This window comes from Lichenostomus cassidix, chromosome 1Aa (assembly GCF_008360975.1).
Source record: "Lichenostomus cassidix isolate B80296 chromosome 1Aa, HeHo_3.0, whole genome shotgun sequence".
Taxonomy (NCBI): domain Eukaryota; kingdom Metazoa; phylum Chordata; class Aves; order Passeriformes; family Meliphagidae; genus Lichenostomus; species Lichenostomus cassidix.
In genome coordinates this window covers 36,552,619-36,578,575 of record NC_139480.1, presented here as the reverse complement: position 1 = coordinate 36,578,575, position 25,957 = coordinate 36,552,619, and the positions used below count along the sequence as shown (strand labels likewise).

Sequence of the window (25,957 nt, the reverse complement as noted above, 5' to 3'; positions counted from 1 at the left end):
CTAACACAACACAACAGCCTACACTGACCCTTATTTTGACATTTATTTAGTTATTGTTTACTACACAGGTCTACAATTAGGTTCAGAACAAGGGGGAACCTACTCTTTGGATATAAGAGAACCTGATCTCTGTCAAGACAACAGGCAAATAAGAAGTGGTATGTAGGGTAAACCCACACAAGCAAAAGTAGTTCAAATTTCCAAATCCAAACCTCAGCACCGCAAAAAAGATGAGAAAACAAATAAATTAATGACCTCATATGTACTAATTAAAGGAAAATTAAAAAATAGAATCATGTATTTCCCCATAGTTTCTAGACAAATCATGTAGTTTCTGTAGCTGTATGTAATATCGCTAGAGAATTATGTGCTTAGGGATTGTTATTATAATGCTATTGATATTACTAGATTTTAAGCATATGAATCAATATACAGCTTTTAAAGTTGGACTTTTTGAAGTGCTGAGAAGAATTAATATTAAAATTAAGTCAAACTCACATCACAGAAAGGACACCAAATTCATACTTGATAATATTTGAGGGATTTAATAAAAACCAGTGTTTTAAAAATATTGGTAAGAAGAGCTGTTTCCAAAGTAACAGGTTTTAAATTTTAAGACAATTTTTGTGTCTTTGTGTATGTATTCATGTAAAGACATACAGCTTCTTTTGCATTGAAGCATTATATGTTGAAATAAACAGGAAAAATCTGTATATAAGCATGAAGACAATCACAGGGAGACTTCACAATCACTGTAGAATACTTTAAAGGCCATTAGTATTTATTTAAGCTATGCTTTAAACAAGTTCACACTTGTATAATATCAGCAAGATTTTTCTGGTAATATAAAACCCACATACAATTATACATAATTTGTGAAGAAAATACAAAACTTGCTCCTCATGAAAATGCGTTCCTCTCCAATCATTATTTCTTGCAAAATAGCAATTATACAAAATAGGATCAGACTCTTCTTTTGTCTTGCTTACTCTTTATCATACCCTAAGTACTGTTTTACCAACAAAATACAAACTGAATACTGCCTGGAGCAACAGCTTGGGGTTTTTTTATGTGTTCAGGTATAAGAAATTTTCTGCAGCAAATTTAACATTTGTTTTACACAGACCAAACTCACTGATTCCATATTCTACATGACTCAATGGATCATATCTCACTTGGTATTTGAAAGAATAAGCAGAATACAGAAGAGCGAACAGCATTAGTAGGACGATCATACAAGAGGAGGGCTTTAACTTTTTTGTATGGTTTACACAGTAAATCAAATTTGTGCTTCAGGCACATACCCATGGGTGAATAAACCCACAGATTACAGTGCAGGGTTTGTAGCAAAAACATGATCAAGTTTTTGAGCAGACAGAACAGCAGATGGGACACAACAGGAACAGTAATGAATACATGTTATATACACACTTTACAGATCTAGCAGTAATATAAGGGACTAGCAAGAAGGTTTGGGGTTGTTTGGTTTTCTTTCTATTTATACATGCTAGTAATTAGGAGAAGCAATACATTAAAAGTTGTGGACTGATGTGTCACTAGATTCTTTATCCACGCATAACTGATGATTCTGTGAAGAATTCTAGAACACTTGCTACCACTGCTGCAGTTACATTTAAAGATTAAATTCATTAGAAATAAAGAATTAGAATTTCCATATACTATACTAGATAGGTGTGAATTAAAGCCAAAGTATTCAGACCACTGTTGCAGGAAATTAATTTAGTAGATGGCACATCAACACTGTAGTCTACAATACAGGACATGGAATTATTTTTATATTTATTCAAGCAAATATTTTGCATTTCCCTAGTAACAGGTGTAAGTTTCAATTGCGTTCCTACTCCAAATTTTAGTAGAATCTATTTAAATATGATATCACTTAAAATTTACCTGTCCCTTTGCTATCAGGTAAGCAACAATCGAAGTATGTCCAAACTGGGCAGCCAAATGAATACAGCTACATCCTTCTCCATCAATTAGCGACGGATCTGCCCCATATTTCATCAGCTGAACAACCATGGATAAGTGACCCTGTCTAAATGCAACGAAACACAAAAAACAAACAACTGAATAACTATATGCAGGAAAACTATTAAAATTTGAACACTGAAGTACAACAAGTATGTTTAGCAGTAATTACACTATCAGAGCTCCCACATTTTAACTCATACTTGAAAAACAGCAACTGTTATGATCTGATTCTCCAACTGAGTATATGAGAAATTCTATGTATATAATGCATTCATCACATAAAATTTTCTTAACTGTACTGCATAGCAAAAAAAGAAAGTCAACAAAAAAACCCAAGTTACAGTTTAGAAATCTAGTCTACTGTGAATTCTTCCAAACCATGTATGAAACCTGCTATTTTCAGAGATGTCAAACTGGCTAGATACTCTCACTTTTTGTGGGCTTAGAAACTGTAACGAAACAAAAATACCAAAAAAAGAGGAAAAACTGAAGGTCTACATTTTGTCCACACTATGCTAAAAGCTTAAGCATCTTTTTGGCATAATGAGCATAGGCATATCCTTTTAGACATAGTGCCTAAGTGTCAGTACACAGTTTCTGACATGAGCAAAGGACCATTTCAATTTTTTAGAAGCAGCTTTGGACAATGCTTCACAGAACAGATTACAGGTATGAACAAACACCAGGAAATTAAATCAGAATTTTGTTCTATTAACACAGAATCACAAGCTGTGATCTGTAACAATAAGAAATAAGCTAAAATCTTTAATGGAGGCTAACAAGCAAGACCTCACCTTTAGCAAACAGATTATTTTGATACATTAAATCCTAAAAGCTATTTTTCCAAGTCTCCTTTTGCCACCTATAGTTAATAATATTCATATGGATGCTGCTTCTTTCCCACCTGTTTCCAGGTAGTTGTCTGAAGGAGCATGCACTGCTCAAAGTCTGTCCTCAATTTTTTCAGCCATTATATTCTCTAATCATCTTCTACATAAGAAACCTGATTTTAAGTACATCTTAAAAAAAAATCCATGCATGCAATAGAACACTGCAAGGACAAAGTCACACAAAATCATCCCAAGACCCATCTTCAGAAGCGCCACTGAACTTCAGAAGACTTGACAAAAAGTAGATCTCAGCAGTAAGAGTAAGGCAAGTTACCTGTACTTTACTTGTTTTTCTATTGAAGCAATATCTTCCTCTACATCAGAAAGAACCATATGCTGAAAGCTCCTTTAGCTCAAACATACCACATTTACAGTGAGCTCAGTTTTCAAAGACTTAATTTAAGAAGAATTATAATTAATTCAATAATAAAATAAAATAAAATAATAAAAGAATTAATTATAGTATTAAGTATTCCTGAAAATACAACAATTTCATAATATTAGCAGTACTCCATGTTAGGCAAAGAAACAGAGAAGAAAATTTCACAAGACTTTTTCCTACCTTGTTGCCCAGTGAAGTGGGGTAGAATTTAAATCTCCTCCAAGCTGATCAACAATAGCACCTTTTGATATATAGTATCTGGAATAACAGAAATACTAAACATTATTGCTTGTTTTCATTAATTAAAAAGGACACAAGTGAACATGTTTGATGTTACGCAAAACAGGCAGTTAGAGGTCAGAAGAGCAGAAACTTTTCTTGGCTTCATATAACCTTCCTTTTTAGAGGTCATGCATCTACTTTCAATTTTTTTGCCTGACATGGTTTGGGAGACTAGGGATGCCTCCTACTGTGTTTTAAACATACTATTTCGGAATTTTATTCCAAGATAAAACAGAATAATTGCTATGTGCAGTAGCACAATCCGTGCTACCACAGAAGCATTTCATAAACTATTCTTAAATATTATGGGGCTGTTGCACTAAATATAATTCTGAATTACTGGTAAAATATTATGGTGCTAGAAGACTATTATTTGTAGAGAATTTTGGAAAAACAGCAAAATTATATACCATTAGATTTGCAGCTTGTATCATCATTGGAATAACCATGCTTAAGTCATTGATCCCAGAGATCACACTTAAGTTACACACTTAGTGAAGGACTAAGACTTTTACATACTTCTCAATTGTTATTAATCAAAGGACAAAAACCATCTGAGTATTTCAAAAATATTTCCAAATAATGGGCTAGAAATTATGTTTCCCTCAAGAACATTTATAAAAAGATGAGCTACCTGTAGGAACACAATGAGCTGCCTATTTTTAACTGCAACTCATATTCATAGTAATTTTAAATGTTTCTGTGAACAGTTTTAATGGCTGTTTTATCTGGGACACTAAATTGGCAGTATTACTTTTGCTTTGTGAAAGAAAATGCATCCTTTAGAAAGAAAATAACGTTTCTAAATAGAAGCTTTCCCAGAAGGCTTCTAGTTTTTCATTCACTACTGTCTAGCCTTTAAAAAGCACTACCTAGCTATAGATTTGTAAGTGTTTGCACATTTCAAGTACCTGTGCCTACAGACTTTTCACTTTGAAAATACCTGTCAGGTGTATATGAACACTGCTTTCCCACCCACACAAGCTGTCCTTCAAATCCTCAGCATTGAATTTCTGGCACCTCAAACTCTGCTAAGTGTTTCAAGACATGGCAAGAAGAACAGCAACAAACAGAACAACTTGAAAAACATTACTCTTAAGTAACTGCCTTCATCTTCTAGAGTGCTTATTGATTCAGAGAATGAAATTTCAAAAACAGCCCTTTTAGGAACCTTTAGAACAGAAACTGAAAAATGCATGTCACATTAGACACATCTAAAGCAAAATTTCTTTTATACAGTTGCTTTAGAGCCATCAGACACATTGGAGTACTTCAACAGATTTGCCAAAGTAAAAAAAAAACAGTGTGTAAGACAAGCAAGATCTGTTTCGATTGATGCAGGACAGTCCACTCCGCTGGCCTCCAACACTAAAAGAACAAAACTTCAACATCTCTCTGCAGGAGTTAAGCATTTTTATTTCTCCAAGAGAAAAAACAAAGATTTTGTGAAAGTCTTGGTCCCATCTAGGCAAAAACACAAAGAACATATATGGTAAAGAAACAGAGTGATTTTGTCACAGTGAAGTATCAGCTACCAACTGAGGAGCTCTTTAGTCTCCCTTGGGAAGGAGCTCCAAAAGAAATCTTGTCTAGATAAAATGACAGCACAGAAAAATTCACAGTCAAAACTTGGATTCATCTCTCTGATGTGACAGCCACCCATGGGGAGGTGAACACTAAACAGATTGTCTTCATTCAAACACTGGTCCTTGCAGAAATGCAGAATATGTTCAGATTCTACTGACAGCAGAACTGCTTACTGGTTAGTAGGTTTTATTTAGAAGGAAGAACTTGCAGTTTGACAACTGGGAAAAGACAAGGCGACAATCTCTTGCCAGATGGTGCATTGAAATAACATTTTATGTTTCTTCAAGAGTGTTTTTAGACTTAGTTGAGATTTATCACTGCATTTTGGTTTCAGTACACAAAAATGGTAAGATTTTGCTGCAAAACCAGACTGAGAACTTAATCTCCTCGTCTAAGCAGATCTTGCAGAAGGAAATTTGTGCTAGGTGAGAAGGTCCCTGAAGAAAGAACGAACTGGGCAATCCTACACTCAGTGAGTCATCTAAGCTTCCACTAGAAGATGCCAAGCATGCAAGTCCTATTTAAGCAAGCTACTTACACTTAAAGCAAGCAGATCTCATAAGAGGTCCCCTTAAGAAGAAAATACTTCCACTGATCTCCACATTAGGATCACTAAGTCTTTGGCAGGCATTTGAAAACTACCTCAGCTTGCATTCAGTGCTTGAGGAACCAAAGTGTACGCAGCCACTGTTACTAGAAGAAGGAAAAGTAGAAGAGAAATCCTCGTCTGGAGAAAGCTCAACACAGGAGATGGGGAAATGTAGTAAGTAACTGTAGAGACATAAGGCCATTTTTCTGCATTTTTACAAAACTGAGTTGAAGAGCTACCAATAGATCAGTGTCATGATGAAAACAGAACTGTGTTGTAGACACTTATCCCTGATTCTACAGAAATCTGAAAAGGTTCTGCAGTTTTCCTTATCAATGGGTTTTACTGTTATCTACACTGAATCTCAAGTCTCACAATAGGTGGGATGAAGAAATACTAAAAATAAGAGAAATCTAATTCCAAGCCTGCACTCCCCACGGACAAGCTGCTAAGCTACTCCATTGTAAAGAACTTATATAGTCAACACCCACTAAGCAAGACACTAAGATCTGACATCACAAGAGTAGACAACTTTATCTCTGTAGTACCAAGCTTATATCCAACATATTTATTGAAATTATCCACTGCACATAATGGGAAAATACAGAACACTTGGGGAAAGATGTGATTGGCTTGAACAAAAAGAAAAAACACTGAATAATTCCATTCTAAGGAAAGAAAATTAACTAGTATCTTGCAAAAAAGAGAGTGAGAGAGCACACAAGAAGGTGGGTGATATAAACTAAAATAAATCAAGATCCCGTAAAGACAGAGGAATCTGAAAAGTGAGAACTGCATCAAGAAAAGGGAATTTTAGATACAGTTGGACACATCAGTATTCACATGCACTCTAGTAAACAGCAGGAAGAAAATGCAATGCTGTACATCACAGTGGTAGAGATGCATTAATGGACAAGAGCCTTGACATACTGTCAAGGAAAAAAGGACAAATTAGACACATCAGATTTAAAGACATTCAGTTGTCTTAAAAAAAGAAACAAACATTTTCAAGGACATAATTAAATTTTGTTTAACTTGAAGTGTAATACATACTTCACCAGATCTATCCTGTTGTTGATTGCAGCCCAGTGGAGAAGCGTTACATTTTCTTTGTCTGGTTGTCGTACATCATAACCAGCTTCCACCAACTCTCTACATCTTTCATATATTCCATACCTGGAAGAATAAAATAAGATTTTTCAAAATGCTTACCTTAGATAAACATGCATTTAGCAAATATCATACTTTTTGTCACGATACAAAATCTTCAACAGAAGAGAAATGAAGAAGAAACTTTCCTTTTCTACATGATTACAAATATGTTGCAACAAGATGCTTCCACTGGCAAAAGTTACATTTATCAAATCAAGATATTACAGAAAACTTGTGTCCACAGAAGACTGTACTGCAGAGCACGGTAAAATATCTCCCAGTAGTATACTAAATATAAGGTACTGTTCCTTTCCCAGAGACTCCACTACATTTGTTTCTTCCACTTCTGTTCTCCTTCCTTTCCTGGTCCTGAAGACCAAAACACCCTTAGCCAGCTGATTTGACAGTACCTTCCTAAAATTCAGCAGATCATTGAGCCAACTACAAACACTAGCAGCTCAAATATTTCCCATTTTTCTTCTCAAGACCAAAAACAGAAATCCTCCTGATACAAGTTAGTATAATTTTCTTCTTTAGACCACCTCAAATTCTGTACATGAATAGAAAATTTTTCTTTCATTGAAAAAAAATATTAAATGTGATATGCTACCATTTGAAAGAAAATTCTGCATGTGTTTGAAAGTTGAAACAAATCAGGAAGCATAAACATCACTTAGGCATTTAATGTAGGAGTAACTCCAACATTAAATAATGTTTGCCTTGATGCTTACACTGTTTTACCACCTATTTTTAGTGTCAAAATAAGCAATGCAGACAAGCAAGTAAAGATTACATTTGAAAAATCTGTAAATCCCATAGGGATTTCTCAAGTCTCAAGGAAGAGAATGTGAGAACGCCTTTAAATCAAGGCCAATGCCTTGTGACATCTGACTTCTGCTAAAACAGAATTTTAACAGCCTCTCAAAGTTGGGATTTAACTAAGTTTTTCATACACTGCTTCTATGTTCTACCTTCTGCAGAAGAGACAGCCTTAGAAAAGGCTCTTCTGCCCTAACTTTATCAGCTTGCATAACTGATGCAGAGACCATCTTCTTAGGGTAGTTACCATTCTTACTTTTTCTTTCATGCATTTGAATGGAACCTCAATCTGGATGATGCTGCCACAATGAATGCTCAAATGACTCAAGCCAACAAAACTCAGGAATGCTTTCTAAAGCCTGTCATAGATTTGAAGCACAAAAATTAGCCAGACACTATTAAAAAACTACTAGACATAACAGCCTACTTAGATCATGTTATTTTCAATTTTTTAGGCAAGTTGCACTAGAAATTATGAAAAATGCTGGAAATTGTTGTCATACTTATCTTTTCAAACATTACAAAAGATCAGAACAAAGACTATTACATGCAGTACATACCAACTGGCAACACACTAGCAAAAAGTGGTCCCTCAAACTGAGCAAAAAAGCAGCAGTCATAAATATTCTGACAACAAAGCTTTCTTTTTAATCCATTGGAGAACGTGGAAAGAAGATGTTTGAGTTATGATGACTTTAAAATATACAACCAGCTAGACAAGATACATATGCTCAAACAAATATAACAGCTAAGGAAACTTGTAACAGGAAACCTAGTAAGGTTCTAAGTCAATCCAGTCTTGAGGCACACCATCTATCAAGCCCTAGTTTAGATGAGTAGTGTGGCCTGATGAGTGCTTAGATACCATTCCTGACTTCCAGTCTCAGCTGGAAGGGCCCCTGAAACAACTTAGGGCTAAGAAAGGCAGGTCAGCCAAGAACAAGGAGGCAAGAGACGGTAGGAGAGATGGGGGAATGAAGGACTTCCAAAAGCAGGGCAGCAAGTTCTGATTCTCCTACAGTACAGCATCACACTGCCATATTACATTGTCTGAAGGCAGCCTGGAAAATGATTCACATAGAATGGCAAAGCAACCATTTGTTGACAAGCTGTTCTACTCCACTCAGCTGTTATGAGACTCCTTTCCATTGGAGATAGTCTGCTGCCTTCAGTGAAACTACAAATTGAAACTATAGTGTAAGAAATTACTGATCTAAGCCCTGCTATTTGGTCTAACAGCCACCACCTAAAAAACACTTGTATTGCCTAAGGCTGAAATTAGCTGACCCTCATCCTGTTTAAGTAAGCAGTACTAAACAATAAATAGCAATGATTTTAATAAAATATTCTAGGTTATTAAAAGATACAAAGAACACAAGGATACAATAATGCTAACATCCTCTAAAGTGTAAGAGGCAATCATGTAAAGCTTTTATTCAATGGGTTAGGATTTTCTTTACACATGTATTAGTTGTGGGTGGGTGGGATCAAGTCACTCTACTTCAGAGTGGTTCATATGAGGCTATGTTTAGCATTTGTGAGCAAAACAGTGTTGATTAACACACCAATATTTTACTATTGCTGACTGGTGCTTGACACGGGGTCAAGGGCTTTGCTGTTCCTCATGCTGCCCTGCCAGTGAGCAGGCTGGGGGTGCACAAAAAGTTGGGAGGGGACACTGCAAAAGCCAGCCCCAAGTGACCAAAGAGCTATCCAATACTGCATGGCAGTGTGCTCAGCAATAAAAGCTGAGGGACAAAAGAGGAACATCTAGAGTGAAGGCACTTGTCTAACCAAACAACCATTACATGGACACTGCTGAAAACCCACCTGCCCACAGGAAGAGATAAATGAATTCCTTATTTTGCTTTACTTGTGTGTGCAGCTTTTGCTTTATCAATTAAACTTAGTTTATTTTATCCTTTTGGTCGATTTCTCCATCACACCAGAGGGGAGCAAGTGAGCTGCTGTGCAGGGCTCAGCTGCCCAGCAGTTAAACCACTGCGTTACTATTGGCCAGCTGTGGCAAACTGCACATACGCTTTAAGATAAGTGTCCTATCACGTTGACTATGCAATGAACCTTCTTGAAAGTAACCTTTGATTCCTACCAAGTTTTTGTTCGACCACGCTGCCAAGATAGGTATAACCAAGAAGCACTGTGACAGTCTTGGGAGAAGGGGGCGGAGGGGTGATTATTCTTTGGGGATTTTCAGGGGGAGAGTGTTGAAGGGGTTGTTTGTTGAGTTCTTTATTTTATTACCAGCAAAACTCTATTCTTACAGAAAATGTGATGCTACTTTCTGCAGAACTTGGCTTAAGAGGTATGAAAAAAAAGGAAAGCTGTCACAAATGACCCTGCAGCCTGTTGAGGCAGGATGCTGTTGCTAGTGCCACTCCAGAAGTTCCCACAGAATGCTCCAAGTACGCTCCACTGATGTTTACAAGTACTTCCTTCTGTAATTCACCTGTACACTGTGGTGAGGCCCTGAGCAAAGACTGCTGCATGGCTTCAGATACAAGAAGGAATAGTAGGAATGGATTCCTTCTTTGGGCTTAGCATCATAGACTTCCCATTCTCCCCACTAGAAGGCAAACTGCAAATCACAGTACATTGTACTACTCTGCTACAGAACATGAAATTCTGCAATACATCAGAACAGCCTTTACAGGAAAACAAAGCTCTTTCCAAAAGTGATACTGAGAATGAGGTATACAGCAATTTTTAAATGTAAGTCACTCTCAGTTTGTCTGTTCCTAGCAATTTACTTTTGATACCTTGAACTCAATCATAACAGATTACTAAAGATGTAGCACACAAGGTATAATTTAATGAATCTTCAATTTATTAAATTGTCACAAGAGGACTTAAGGATCTTAACAGACAAAATCTGCCTGGCAAAAACTGTTAGAAATTTCCAACAAGTTGCTCCTCTTCCTGGAAACAGCAGGCTCTCTACAGTTAAATAAAAGACTAAATCTGCTGCAGTTATGGTTTCTTGAGGTCTGTCCCAGAAGTGCAGCATTCTTATCTCACACACAACCTACAGTCTTCTTCCATCAATTTGCTGCAGCTGACTTCACCTTGCCTCCTCCGAAGGTTCATGATGCACTGTTAGGTTAGAAAATGACTAAGTCACCTATTTCAGACACTCAGCACAATTATGCTTGTAATGTTATAAAGGGCTCTATGCCCTTCAAGAGTAATGGAGAGAAAGATTCAAATCCTCACAGGAGAGTGGTACATTAATCTAACAAATATTCAGTATCTGAGTGAATTCTGGAGGGTGACGCTGTAAACACCAATATTGAGCATAATTAAAGCATATTATTGACCTTGTGTTGCTCTGAAAGAAATGGGATTAGTCCAGGGGAAAAAATAACGCTGTGCAATTTCATTTTGCTATCACAGACTCTAAGCCATTTCAGTAACCTGCAACATTTTAGTTGTCATTGCAGGTTAAAGATATTCTGACCATAATACTTTGAAAATCAGCACCCTACTGCCTTCTGAATATGTAATCCATTTTCTATTCTTTTGTCTACAAACACATAGACTCTTGAAAATAGACACTGCCAGCTCTGCAGCACAATTAACATTAAACTGGGCCACAATAATAGGAAGGAATCTCTCTACAGTGAGCACATCACCATGCCAACAAAGAGTAGGTAAACCAGGAGCTCACTCCCTCATCTTGCTATCATTATAACTCAAATCAAAGCTGCTTTAGCTGGAAATGCAATTAACAGAAAAACAATCTTTTTTTCTCTTTTGAAATCTCATTCCCATGAATGATGGCGGTTAAATACCAACAAAGCCTTTAACACATTCTCAAGGTTGTCGTGTTAGCAATAAGACAGTTTTGTTTTCAACAGAAAAGGTTTAACTCAAGAGCTGCTTAATGGACCATTAATAGCAGTGTTGAAAGACAAAAGAAATTCAGCTTAAATACTGTTCCAAAGCCCTAAATTGTCTAGACAGTTGTAGCCAAATTACTAATGTGGTTTAACAAGTCCCACCTTTCCACACGAAGGTCAGATACATTCCACTTTCAGCAATACAAATAACCAGGAATAATGGATGTGTACCTGTGTCACAGTCTGTCTGCTCTCTCCTCCAAGTAGCTGAAAAGAGTCAGGAGTAACTGTTCCTTTGGCCAACCCTTACCAATTTTAATTATTCCATATATACCATTTTTATCAGTTACCCTATGACCAATGAGATATAGTCATGAAAAAAGCATGTATCCAATAATGTTTTTCCTTGGCAAGATTCAATATATTTCATATTTTATGCTGCACTATTTCACAACACAAAGAACTTCATTTTGAATGATCTCATTGAATAAAACCAACAGAAAAGTTAATCTTGTGATAATGAAATCGTAGCACTTGAGCACAAGCAATCAATCTTCCAAATGTCACAAAAGCACTTGTTAATATCATTAATGTTTAATACCCATGTTAATAATGGTCATTTAACTTACTTTCAACAAAGCTGGAATTTTATCAAAGTCCTGACAAGCCAAAAGTGTCTATTCACTCTCAACAGAACTGAAGAACACAATGCCAGGATTAATGTGTCTCAGATTTTGTTCTCCTAGTGACAGCCCATCACAATTCTCTACCTGTGAACTTTAGCTACTTCTCAGTTTAAAAGATTTAAAACAAAACAAAAGCAGCAACTTTGTCACATTGACACAGGATGCTTCACAAGACATCATATTAAAAGTTGTAACTCCTGTCTTGGATGACAGAGGGCTACTGCGGCTAGACAACAGAAATAAATGTACCAAACATATCACCATTAAACTTCAATTTTAAATCACTTATGACTTTTTTGTTTTTCTTAAACAAGACTCCATTCTCTCCCTGAAGCTCCAGTGAGGACTCTAATTATCGCAGAGGAACAAAACCAAAGACAAGCACAGATGATTTTTTTTACTACTCCTTTGAAAATAGTTTTTCAAATACAGATGAGTGGCCTACTTCTGCTTTCAGAAACACAATTGAGACTTTCTATGAACCAAACAGTTTTGGTATAATGAAATATAAGATGGCAAAAAATTCCACACATATTCAAACATCTGCAACGTGAAGGGGCGAGACAGAGCTACTTTTACAGCTACCTAGATGCTCTTGGACATGTTTACAGCGAAGTCAGTGAAAAGTGTTCTTTGTATGAATAGGTACAAAAACCAAACATGATCTTTACTCCAGTGAAAGTTTCTGCAAAATAAAAACAGAGACTATTTCTGATACAAAGCATGCCTAGGGCCCCAGGTCTTTGGGAAAACTTATGCGGAGCGTAATGGGGAAAAATACAAATACCAATAAACTCTCTTCAATGAGCCGAACCACTGTTTTCTATACAAAGTCTTAATGTGATTATAAGAAGTTACTGTATTTGTAGCTCAGAGCGTATGAGCATGTTAATTTAATAAGTGTACAATCTACAGATTAAGAAGATAAAACAACAAAAGAGTTCAATCAGATATGAAACAACATGCAAATACTTATGGAAAAATGTGAGGAGTTTGCAAGCTTTTATTTTTCCTTGCTGAAAAACAAAATCTAGCACTGTATTTTACTAACATAGTTTTATTTCTGTGTAACCTAATGTCAGTAAAAAAAAAATCTCAAAATAGAATTCTACAGTCAAACAGCATATAGGAAATACAGATGAGTTTTAAATGTTTTCAACCCATTTTTCTCATCAACATCTTTAAGGTTTAAGAAAACTATGCTCTTGATTTTCATGTATATTGAAACAGTAACATAACTAAATATTTTCACAGGAGAAACAGGACTTGGGAAAAAACCCCACCCAAACCAAGAGACTGAAAATAATTCTTATTGTATTTGGCTACAACTTGCTTCAACTTATTGAACTGCTTGGGTGAAGAGTTCTAGGAGACTGATGAGTGGCCCTGTTTTACAAAAACTTTTTGTAGCATCTTACTTTGATTAGCACTGAACTAAAAAGTAAGGAAAGGCAGCAGATATTTTAATCTCTGTAAATATTAATTTTTGAGGACAAAGGGTAGAGGATAAGATCACCTATTTTTTTTATACATAAATGTGAGAGGTTATGCTTCTATGAATGCAAATAACTACATCATTTTAGTGGAAAAAGTGTATTGTTTTAAGAACGCTGAATTAATGTATCAGCGGCATTATTTATTTTACTGCAACTCATGATATTCGGTGGGTTTATTTTCTACCTTAAATTTCAGAGGTATTTTCCTTTTACAATAGACATTTTTTATAACATGGCTTTCAAATCCTAGTAAATGCTTAAATAAAGGTGAATTCTTTTTTAGTCAAGGAAGGGCTGCCTGGATACCACAACTTGATCATGTTGACAGTCATCCTTCCCTGCAATATTAACCCTTAGGGCCGTGATATGAAACTGCAGTCCTTGTGGAGAGATGTCAACTCAAACCTGTTGGTTTTTGTATGAGAAGACCAGGAAATAATTGTAACAACTCAGCTGAAAGCACAGATCAACCTAAATCTGAGGGTTAACAGGGACAAAGGTATTTTAGGTTTTCAAACACGCAATGAGCATACATACAAGAGCAGAAGTAGGTAACTTGTAGAACCACTTCTGCTGTCACACTTCCATACTTGCATAGTAAGCAGCTAGTTGGATATCATGCCAATATTTTAATTTTCAAAAATACCCTAATATGAGTATTATAGATTGCAGTGTTACTATTAAAGAATTTAAAACAACAATAGCAGAGACAGACATCTGTTTCAGGAAGCAAAACTCCTTACAATTCAAAACAAAAAGCAAAGTACGTATTTCCTATGCCTAAACTGAGCCTGTGTCACATGCAGAGCTGCAAAGCTGCTTTCAGTGCAGGGAGGTTTCTTTGAGGAAAAAAAGGAAAGAAAAATTTTCTCTTAAGAAGAAAAAGGCAAATAGCTCTGTGAGGTACGTAATGGTTTAAGTATTCAAATTAACAACACAATAACAACTAAAATCTTACAAAACTATCTCAGCTCATCGAAGAAGAGTGACAGTGGTGATGGTTTCTGAATGACCAACAGTAGCAAATTAAAAAATACTGTCTTGACAACTCTCCAGAAAGTCTTGTGAATTAATATCTACTAAAGGACTGTAGAACAAACAAATTTGTATCATTCATCTGCATTAAGAGTGCAACTAAATCTGCACTCAGTTTACTCCTACAATCCTTCTTCAGTACTAAACTCAGTTTCATAGCAGCACTGAGACTGTAGAATCAGATAATGACAGTTAGAGACACATTCTTTCTAACTTATAAATCAATCAAATCCTTATGCTTGCATATAAATGTTGCCTGCTTACCTCTTAATCACGACCTGCAGAAAATAATCAGTACCAGCAGAAAGAAAAACCTCATTCTCTCTTCCAACAATCTGTCCAGCAACCACCTATATTTACAACTTAACACAATTTCTCCCATATTTTTTCATACAATAATGAAAAATTTGTCATAACAATAATTTTGTAGAGTTCAAATGTTCCACTATTGTATTGACAAATACAGTTAACCTTCCACTTCACTCAAATAAAACAACGCATTTTACTGTTTTTAACTGATAAACACAGACAAATCTAATACTCAAAAATAAACTTACTGTGTGGCTTTGACAATGTCCCAAGTGCTGTAATCATCAATGTGGCTTTTCCGTCCAAGAGATTCACTGTATCCATGGTTGTAATGGCTTTGAGGTTTTATTTCCTAAAAAAAACAAACTTGCTTTTAGAACCCCCAAATCAGCAGGTTTCTGAGGAAAAAAAAAATTTATAAGCAAAACTAAAACCAGTACCCAATCCAATGGACTGTAAAGTTACCTAAACGTAAGGGTGGCACATTTCTACATTTTGGAAAGCAGGCCACCATATTTCCCAGTATAGTTTTCAAACACTTTACAGAAGACACATCTTGTAATGGCAGGGTTCTGCCAAATCCTACACTAGGTATTTTTATAGAATGCTGAGACCAAATTTCTTTGGTTAGCATTGGGTTTGGGTTTTTATTTTTGATTTTCTTTGCTTTGCTTTTATAAGTGCAACACAACATAGCTAGAAACGTTATTTGCCATAAACTGACAAAGTCTCACTCTGTTACTACAAATAAACATCACATTTCAAATAACATAGTTAAATACCTTCTAGAAAACAACTGGGAAAGATTAATACTTTATTGATTCTTCAACTCCAGTCTGAGCTTCAGAGGTTATCTGTGTATGTTTAACCTGTGCGTTTCGAAAATAAATGGCATGACCGTGACATGTTCTTCACCAAATACAGCTCCCTGACTTGATTCTTTCTATTGATGAAGGGCAGCACTTCCAGGTTCAGTGCTTCCCTTGGTGAAATCTGTATTCAAACACTGTTTCACTAGGACAACAACACACTATTTTTCTTTACAAACACGTGAAAGCTCAGCAAGCTGAATGATTAATTCCATACATCTTCTGGACAATTTTTTATGTGTTGCAGATACTACAGCTGATTGCCTCTCTGCATCAGCATGCCTATACACAAAAGTATGAAAACTGCAACATGGGTAAAATGGCAAAAAACCCAGTGGCAAGTTCTCATGAAGTTCTAAAAACGCATTTCAGTTGATTTCACTAAAATATATTATTTACTTTCATTCAGTTTTCCTCAACGTATACTCCCATAAAAAGAACTTTAATCTTTAATCTAAACCTGGAAAGGCTTTTAAACACCTTATGAAAGGTGTTTAATTAAACAATTCCAGCTTCCACTTAGTGAAATGAGCAATCAACTTGTTCAGTATTATACTAGACAGATTTTTTTTTTAATAAAGATAAATGAGTTAAAACAATGATCATGTAGTGCTAGTTAACAAGGATTCACAGCCATAAATCTCCACTACTACCTCTCCCTAGAGGTGCATATTGCCCTATTAGCTTAAGTGACTAAGAGGTACACTAGGCCTAGGGAGAGTTCCTACTGCCAGTGCAAACAGGCCTTCCTATTTCTCACAACCTCATCTGTGCAGTAATTTCTGCAAAAAGGAGCTGTTGGTCACAATGAGAAATAACTTCTTATTGTGCCCAATTGTGGCTAGTGAGCTAGAGTGTTTTCTTACTTCCTGGGACAACATTAACTAGCTCTCTATTGACTGGATGGGAGTTTAGGTGAACTGCCCTCTGATCCTCATAATCCAGATGTTGTTATTTTAAAATAACCATTTCTACTCTAAAATTATTACATACATTATCTATGTCTTTTAAAGAAGCTCAAAAATACTTAAGTCTAAAAACCATATTTTAAGTGTTTCCAGATTTCAACATGCAGAAGTACCACTTAGGCTGAAGTCTAAAAACTTTGAATATCAGTTGTAACTTCAGAGTAAACTATGAAGAAATTAGTCTAGTTGCAAATCTGAAAACTCTCAGCATTAATTTAAAAATTAACTTCAGTTGAGTATATTCTACCTATTTCAGACAGAAGAAAAAAAATCCAAGTAAGGGAAATTCTAATGCATTAAGTACATTTTGTAGCACTGAATAGAGTTACAAAATTATGAAAATTTACACACTAAAAAAATCTTTCAAGAAATGGAAGCATTTAGAGTTTTAAAACCAGAACACAGTTAACACTGATGACTAGTGCACCAAGTCTTCATTTTCAAAATAGACTTACGCATTACTTTCCTTCAGAGAAACAATTTTTCCCATTTCACGCACTACCTAAGTGATCAGCTTGACTACAATGTTATTCTGCAGCATTTAATTTTTCTTTCCAAGCCTGAAAAATTACCTAGATGAACCAATTAAGCATTGCCAGCCCAGCAGGAAGGTCGCTCTGTTGCCATCTCTACAGGAGAGACAACCTAAAAATGTAACAGGGCATCTGCGGTCACGCACGTCATATGTTACTACCTATCCTCTTACAATTCAGAAACATAGTTTTGCTTTGTATTTGAAGAAGGCAACAGTTTAACCAAATCTTTTTCTTCCCCAGCCACTAGATGAGCCAGAGTGTTGGCTGGAGTAAAAGAATCTGGAAAAGATACCAGACACCATTACAATTTAAAAGAGAAAGTAAAATATGAGAGAATGCTACATTCGCTATTTTGTCCCGCATGATTTTTTTTCTTTTTCATCATATTAGGAAAAAAGCAGGATTTCTACTATCTCTGTTAACCCATTATTACACCACACAACTGCAACAGGATTTTACATACCAACTTGTAACACTGAGTCCCTGAAAAGCCAAAGGATAACTAGGCAGAGACCTGGACAAAAAAAATGTTCACTGTTCTGGAGCATCTTGATGAGGAGACAGGAGTTTGGTGTATTTTTTAGTCTTCCACAGCTACCTCAAGGGGAAAAAGTCTCTCTTCTTATCTAACAATTATTAAACTGAGAAACTCTGGCTGTTTTACAGTCACGTATCAGTGTACCAGAGAACACTATTTTTACTAATCTGCATTTTCCTGACCACTTCAAGCATGCAAACCAGGTTTCTGTTCCCTTTAGCCTACACCAGCCAGTCAAGAGAGCATTCCCAAGCAGTGTACATTTATGTCAGCCTAGAGTGACCATAAAAATCACAGCCTTATGACACTAATGTTTTGACAAAAAGGTTAATGGGAATACAATAAAAATTTAGGTATTAATTAATAACCATGTAAATTTAAAGAAGTGGGAGGTGATATTAGCTCCTGCTATACTAGTTTTCTAATGACTTAAAGCCAGTGACAGTAACCTCAACTCCAAAAAATACATACTCCTTTCATACTGATAGCACCTCTGAACCATTCTTTTCAACAGGATTTGAAAGTTTCAGTATACACTAATGCAAAATAGCTGAAGTGATAAACATTTGAGGTGATCGCAGGTGATGTGTGACACATGAGTAAGCAAAAAACAGTTCTCCCGTTTTTCCCCAGTACATCCATGAGCAGCTACAACCCGTTTATTTAATACAAAGACTCAAAACACATATAAACTGAAAGTGAACCCCATGTTTCATGATTTATTAAGAGAGTTGAGATCATATTTTACATTTAGGAATAGCTGAAACAATTCCTAAAATCCTCAAAGTTACATGAACATCACAGACTCCGAAGTCATACCACAGTCTTCCATACCACAGTGTAAAGTGTGGGAAAAAAGATGACTTTAGGTGTGCCTGAAAACAATATGCAAACACTACTAATTTTGGAAGTTAACCTTTAACAGTAAATCACAGGAAAGCATATAAAATCTGAATTCTCAGCCAATACCACCAATTCTCTGCAGCCTGGGCACAGATTTCCAATCTTAGACTCAAAATTTATCACTCATTACTATCTATGCAACTTGACAGTTGCATGCTGGCTACTACAAGTGCCTTTCTACTCGCCATAACCCCTACCCAGCATTACAAGTGCCTAGTTTATGATTGTAATCTGCAGAGTAACCTCTGGGCTCCTAAGTCAAAAAGGAATCAGGAGAAAAGAAAACCTGGATTTTGTGAATCACAATAGTACTTGATTTACCTGGTGATAGGTGATTTGCACCAAGTCAGTGCAAATAATGCTGTTGCACACTACACTTTTAAAGGTAGTAGCTAGGAACTGAAAACAATTTTTTCAGGGCTCTGAAAGTCCTCTGCAGGACTAGGGCACAGTATTTTAAATGCAGAAGAGTAGTTTCTCCTAGTTATTCTAGAAAGAATAATTTAGAAAAAAATAATGGAAGACTAATATTAAGAGAACGCAACACAGGCTTATGCCACTAACTGGGCAGGTTACCAATAACAGGAAATCAACTGACAGCCTGAAGTAGGAGGCCATTAGAAGACTTGCAATGAGTGAATGCAAACCAGGTATCTGCTCAAGGTGACACATTTCCCATTTCTAAGTGTTTAGTGTAACATTTTAAAAGACTGCCATTTAAAAACCTGGAGATAATAAACACAACTTCCTTTTATATGTGCTGCTACCAAAGACAATGGCTTCAGCCAGGCACAACCATCAGATGCTGCCATAACACAGCCAGGCCCATCTTGAAGTGGACAGCAGGCTGCCTGAACAAAGCTGCCTGCGCCCAGGCATCACACGTCCTGCTCAGCCCTAGCAGGACCAACTGCAGTGGTGCTACATCGGGGGGAGTTAGCCCACTGTTGGTCACTCTGCATCAGCAGCTAAGGTACAAAGAAATCACACGGACGACATTTAGATGGCATCTCTTTTTCAGAATTAACAAAAAATAGTAACACACAAAGTAGAGATTAATTCCTCCAACTTGCTCGACAGAAGTGAAAGTTTTAAAACCTACATTGATCTAGATTACCAGCCCTCCACTATTAAAAGAACAGAAATAAACATTAAAAAGTGAAAAATAATGAGTTTAGGCTTTTAAGTTCCTGCCTAAAAGAATAAACCTCCCCTAAATCCATACAAATCCTCCCACAAATTTTAGGAATATACTTTAAATTCTTGAAACTACTATGACTTTTTTAAACATATGATATGACAGATTGATAATAAAGTAGCAACATAACATTTTGAGCCTAGAGTATAACTGCATTCACAAATGGCTTCAACAACATTTTCCAAGTGTTAAAATATTTTTCCTGTTTTGATGAAAATATTTATTCCATAATTTTTCAATGATGATCCACTGTTAAAAAACCCTAACAGACAATTAAATGATGAAAAGCTAATTGAAACCCAAGTGCATTTGTTTTTCACTACTTCGATCTTTAATGACAATGGCTCTTCCCGAGCTGAGAGTGAGGAAAACTAAGAAGGTATTAGAGCAGAGGCCTGATGTCACTGATTCAAAATAAGCAAGCTGCAAACACTACATCTCCAGTTATTTCATCCTGTTTCAAGAAGCCATTTCCAAGCAGGACTTGAGCCGAAGTTGTGGCTTACCTATCCTAAAAGAGAAAGGTCATTCCTCTGCCCACTCTTCCCTACTGCTCTTGCTGCCTAACTCAAACAAGCTTTGGTCCCTGGGGCTGTGGTCACACCACACCCACTCCACTCGTTACAGGAAAGGGGCAGGGGGGATCAACAAGAAACAGAAAAAACCTCCATCTTTTACTAGAACAACGAGCTGAACCTGTTTCTCCTGTGCAAACACAGGCTCCAGAGCCACTGTCAGAGGGACAGCAAGTCAACAGAAGGTAGCAAGAACATTTTGGCAGCTGCTAATTGTTAATTTGACTAAGTAATCATGGAACAACACACTACAGTTTTAAAATACCCATCAAGTTGGGCTGATAGGTTGAAGCAAATTATTTCGCCTAGAAATTGTAGAGTTGGCTGGCTTAGAAGGTTGCAATAAAGACAAATTTAGCTTATCTGTAAGAAACAAATTTGGTTCCCACCTCACTACCAAGGATCACTCCTTCTACATGAGCTTCCCACTGCAGTGGCTATTCTTTGAAAAGCCCTAATCACTCATATGCATCTGTGACTATTTTGTCATTACTCATTAGTCACAAAATGTGCAGACTGCTTGCACAGATGCACAAGTAATGCAGTGTAGGAAAAAAAAAAGAGAATAATGCTTTAAAAACAACAACAAAAAAGACATGTTTGGGGAAAAAAAAATAAACAACATGGAGGAAAAAAACTCCTCTGGGAAAACAGGACCAGTAAGATGGGGAAAGAGAAGATAATGCAAAATATGAAATATAACTCCAAAGGAAAAAGCATGAAGTGCAGGGGACAGGAGGGGGAAAAAGTGTTTATTCTTGGAAGCTGTGCTAATATCAGCATTCCCAATCAGTCCTCCTCATAACGAAACACACAAGTAAAGTTATGCTCATTTCCCCTCAATACTCAAAGCTTTTAATCTTTTCCAATAAAAAAGCCTAAATGAAATAAGCCTAAGAAGGATTCTGAGAATAGTATTTACAGAGAAAAAAAAAAAGAAGTTGTGCATGAAAGAATAAGATGACCAAGACTGAATTACTCTGAGATAGCAATTTCATAATTCACAATTATACATAGTAGGAGGATATGAATAGGTCAATATGCCTGCTTGGACATAAGGAAGGGAGGAAAGAACTGCTGCTTACAGCTGCCACACATGGCTCTGGTAGGCATTAACAGATGGCTAGGACTGCTTTTCCTTTAACATTATGCAATGTTGCTGCAAGGAAGCGATACCATGATCAAAATCAGACACTCAAATTCTGAATGGTGACCAAGATAATTGAGACTTAAAGAGAAAATACTAACAAGTTTTAAAATAGACTTAGAAATAACAGCATTGCCTTCCATAAAATACTGCATGGTATTGCCTCTGCTTCTTAAGAGAAACAAAATTTCTTCTTTAATTGATGACTACATTATTTTCCTATCTGGCTGTAGTCAGAGAATCATAATAAAATTGGAAGTGACTGACTCTATTTCAGGGAAGATAAATTATAATCCTCATGTATGTGTGTTACATTTAGCAGGGACTACTGGACCTTAGTATTAAAGAATTCCTTCCCCCATATTTGGGTGTACAATTTCCCTGTTCTTCATTTCCTACAATATAGTGCTTTTTAGTTTGCTCTCCCAGTTTTCCTCCTACTTTTAAAAAGGTGCAAGAATCTGCACCAACAAATGTATATACAGTTATTTGCATATTATAAACACCCACATTCATTTATATACACAAAGAGTAGTCACTCATAAACTAGCATTAATAGAAAAATGCTCACAAAATAAATACAAGTAAATCAATCAAACACAACCACCTCAAGAAAGACACATTGCTGGTATTTTAATACTTTTAATGGAAGATCCTCTTAAGTTTATGGCAACTTTCCTTCTCCTACCCCTTCACCTAATTCTGCAACACAGAAAGTCATAGAAATAGAGGCTAAAATGTAATAATGTTAGCGAGAATCCCATTTAATTCCTTACAGGCCTAGGAAGAGTAACTTTTTCTTCTCTAGAAATCAGTTTCTCCCGACACTGACTGCTGCAACAGCTAATCAGACTAACTGTTGACTGTCATCAAGTGGGAGCAGTCTGATCCTTCTTGTATTCACACAAAGCCCAGAAAATTAACAATTCTGCAGGGCTATGTGGGTTCACCACTTTGAGGAGCCAGAGTGTTCAGCAGCTATGAGCTGCTAGATTTTTTGTCTGGACTGAGATGATTCATATACACCTTCAATTTAGCTAATCCATGCCAGAAAATTTCCACCTAAACTAGACAACATTCTCCATGGGATAAAAAAAAAAGGGGGGGGCATGAAATACCACTTTTTTTTTTTTTAATTAACTGATCAAACTATGCATTTTAAAAAAAGTTCAGTGTTTGGCTTGCAAATATATACCAGCAGACTTGCCTCACTTTGATCCATAACCATTAACACTAGGATCCTCCCTGCCCCCATTATAGCATTAAATTACACAAAATGAGTATGACGTGACAAAATAAACTTCCATTCAATGGTATTTCTGTAACTGTTTTCCATTACTTTTTACATTTTACTGCATTTTGTGAAGTCTGTTTGGTTTACCTCCTAAATTTTTGGTCTATTTGCATAGTTTCTTGACAACTGAAAGAAAAGATTGATTTATGAAAATTCCTACAGAAGCTAATTATAGAATACATAAACAATGGAAATAAATCTGTACCTAATAATCTTTTTTTAAGCCATCTGTAGTTTAAGTTAACAACACTTTCTTTAAAAAGTGGTTAAATAGACTGAGGAAAGCCTCATCTCAAACACCATGAAGTAGTTAGTCCTTTTCCTGCTACAGATTTCTACCCACAAACAAGTCAGCCATCACACAGAGAGCATAATCCTGCATACTCTCCAACACAGATCTAATTTTTTACATAACGAGTTAGAGATGCTCAACTAGAGCCTTTAATCCAACCACTCTATGCAGAGGTCAGAGCTCATGTGATTTAAAGCACAGCTGATTATGAGGAAGTTTTCTTTCTTCAAAACAAGCAGCCACAACCAGTCAACTGCTTTCTAGTCATTTCCTTGAAGTTGCTCCTGAATTGAACAGTGTTATACTTTAGGAAGCCTTAGCTTCACAAATAGACTTTCCAAACGGCTTTGTATTTGCAGGCGCAGCATCAAAAGCAAGTAATATTTAAAAGAGTTACATTTACTAGAGTTTGTAAAGGTTAAAAAAATTAAAAGCTTAAAATGCTATGGGTGTAAAGCTCACTGTAAAGCTTGTGTTTAGTCAGCAACTTACATTAACATGTACATTTATCTTTTTGGCTTCCTTCTCAATGAGTGTTGTATTGTGTTCTCAGCCAAGAATAGCAGGATTATTTCAGCAAAAATGAAACTATTTTTCTAAGTGATTTACACAGGTCTAGGTCTCACAATACACCAGCTTACAGACCCATCAATGTAAAAAAAAAAAATCCCTGAAAGACCAAGCATTAGGAGTCAGTTATGAGATTAATGTAAAATCATTTACGTATTTCACTCTTTAAAGTGCTAAACTTCAAAAATGCATCCAAGTATGTATATAGCTCAACCCTGATACTCAGCTACTTGGAGAAAAAATAGTCCTCTTTTAAAAATTCACAGAAAAGGATATTCTGAAAATTCTTTTTCAAATATAAAGATTTTTTCCATTCATCAAGAATCAGAGCACCAGCAAGTGCATGACAGAAAGAGCAGTCAGCCTAGCTACAGATGCTCTTTTCTCCTTGGCAGATACAGAAAAAAAGTTAGTACAAGTTGTGCTCAATCCTTACAAAAAATTTCAATTCACCATTCCCATACCAACCTTGAAGCAGCCAATGGAGCTTCACACCAACAGCCAGCTGAGCAAACTCCCATTCTCACTTATGATAAACACAGGCTGGTTGTGATAAACCCACCACGACTAGGAAGTGCATGAAAGGTGTTTCTAATCATGCTAATAGTCAATCTTCTGCAGCAAATGAGACAGCTCAGTTAATGCATGGTCTAACACTCAAGAATGGTCCCTTCTACCCAACTCCTCACTTTCCAAACCAGGACTGCCATCTACCTTCTGTTAGTACTTTACTGCACTTGATCCTTCCATGAGTAGGCTTTGTGAAAGTTATTCATGGCTGGTTTTTTACTGGATGCACTTTCTACCAATTTACTTCCCTGAACTGGCTCATCCTGGGACAGACAAGCACCAGTGGCATCTGAGTGCAGCTGAAAGCATTTAAAGGTAGGTTTCACAATCATCTTAAGACAAGCTAAAAGTGACCTGCCATGAGGCAGGTGATCACACTCCTGGTCCTGGCTGCACCTTCTCCATTACCTCTTACCCATTCTCAACAACATAACAGAGTCAGATCAGGTCACAGACTCACCAAGCAAGTGCCACCCCAAGTCACCTACTGCTGCAAGAGCTCACCCCAAGAAGGGTAAGGGTTCCACCAGGGCTTGAGACCAGCTTAAAATCAATAGTAAAAATCACATCCTTCAGAGCCAGCAATGCAAGTGTTCCCAAAGCACACTCTGATGTCCTCCCTCCTTCTTGAGTCATCTTCTGATCTTGAGCAGCTTTCCAAACTCTGACCACAGCATTCCCACTACCCTCCATTTTTGGTACCTCTTCCCTTATAAACAGAATTAAGGAAACACTTCTACATAGCTCAGGGCATCCTACAAGTGTAGGAAGAAATTACTAGATTTCAAAATTGCACAAGACAAATTGTAGTCTAATGTTACACCATGTACTGAGCATGACAGGCCCAGGGCTTCAAAATTCAGCCAGCCTCCCTCTAACTTCAGAAGAAGCTTTCTACTTGGCTCCACAGTCTCATTTGTAACAGATCCCAATCTTTCTCTCAACTACAAGGATACCATGAAAGTCAAATTTTTATCGCACACTGTCTTTGAAAAGCCACGGAGGACAGTGTGCATGCTGAAATATCAATTACTAAAGCTGCTCCTACATAAACATGTCAGAACATATAGCAATATTGTTCAGTTTTCAAGCAAACAGCAAACAAACATTTTCCTTCTTAATTCTGTAAACCTTTTTCCACATTCATAAAGTCTCACTACTTTGCTAAGCAAACAGGCAAGCACAGTGAAACAAATGCTGTTAAAAGACTAATCTTCTGTGAAATCTGTGAGAAATAAGGCCTGTGTACTGAATCAACACAACTTTGGGTCAAATCAGACATTTATAATTCATGCTTTAAGAGGGCCTGTCTCGAAACAAATTTTTAACTTTAAAATCAATTACTGCCCAAATCAGGAGAAAATATATAGAACAAAAGCTGTAAATAGTTGAAAACTAGTTTAAGTATTCACCAGATGACA

At 36.4% G+C, this 25,957-nt stretch overlaps 1 protein-coding gene across 1 annotated transcript in view; it reads right to left on the bottom strand.

Annotated features, from left to right (window-relative positions):
- ZDHHC17 (zDHHC palmitoyltransferase 17) overlaps window positions 1-25,957 on the bottom strand; it is a 64,651-nt gene that overhangs the window by 31,845 nt on the left and 6,849 nt on the right. The window contains exons 2-5 of the mRNA XM_085045368.1: window positions 15,325-15,428; window positions 6,776-6,898; window positions 3,445-3,522; window positions 1,912-2,056 (exon numbers count right to left, since the gene is read on the bottom strand). Coding sequence (XP_084901494.1) covers window positions 1,912-2,056; window positions 3,445-3,522; window positions 6,776-6,898; window positions 15,325-15,428 — 450 coding nt within the window. The remainder of the gene's footprint in view (window positions 1-1,911; window positions 2,057-3,444; window positions 3,523-6,775; window positions 6,899-15,324; window positions 15,429-25,957) is intronic.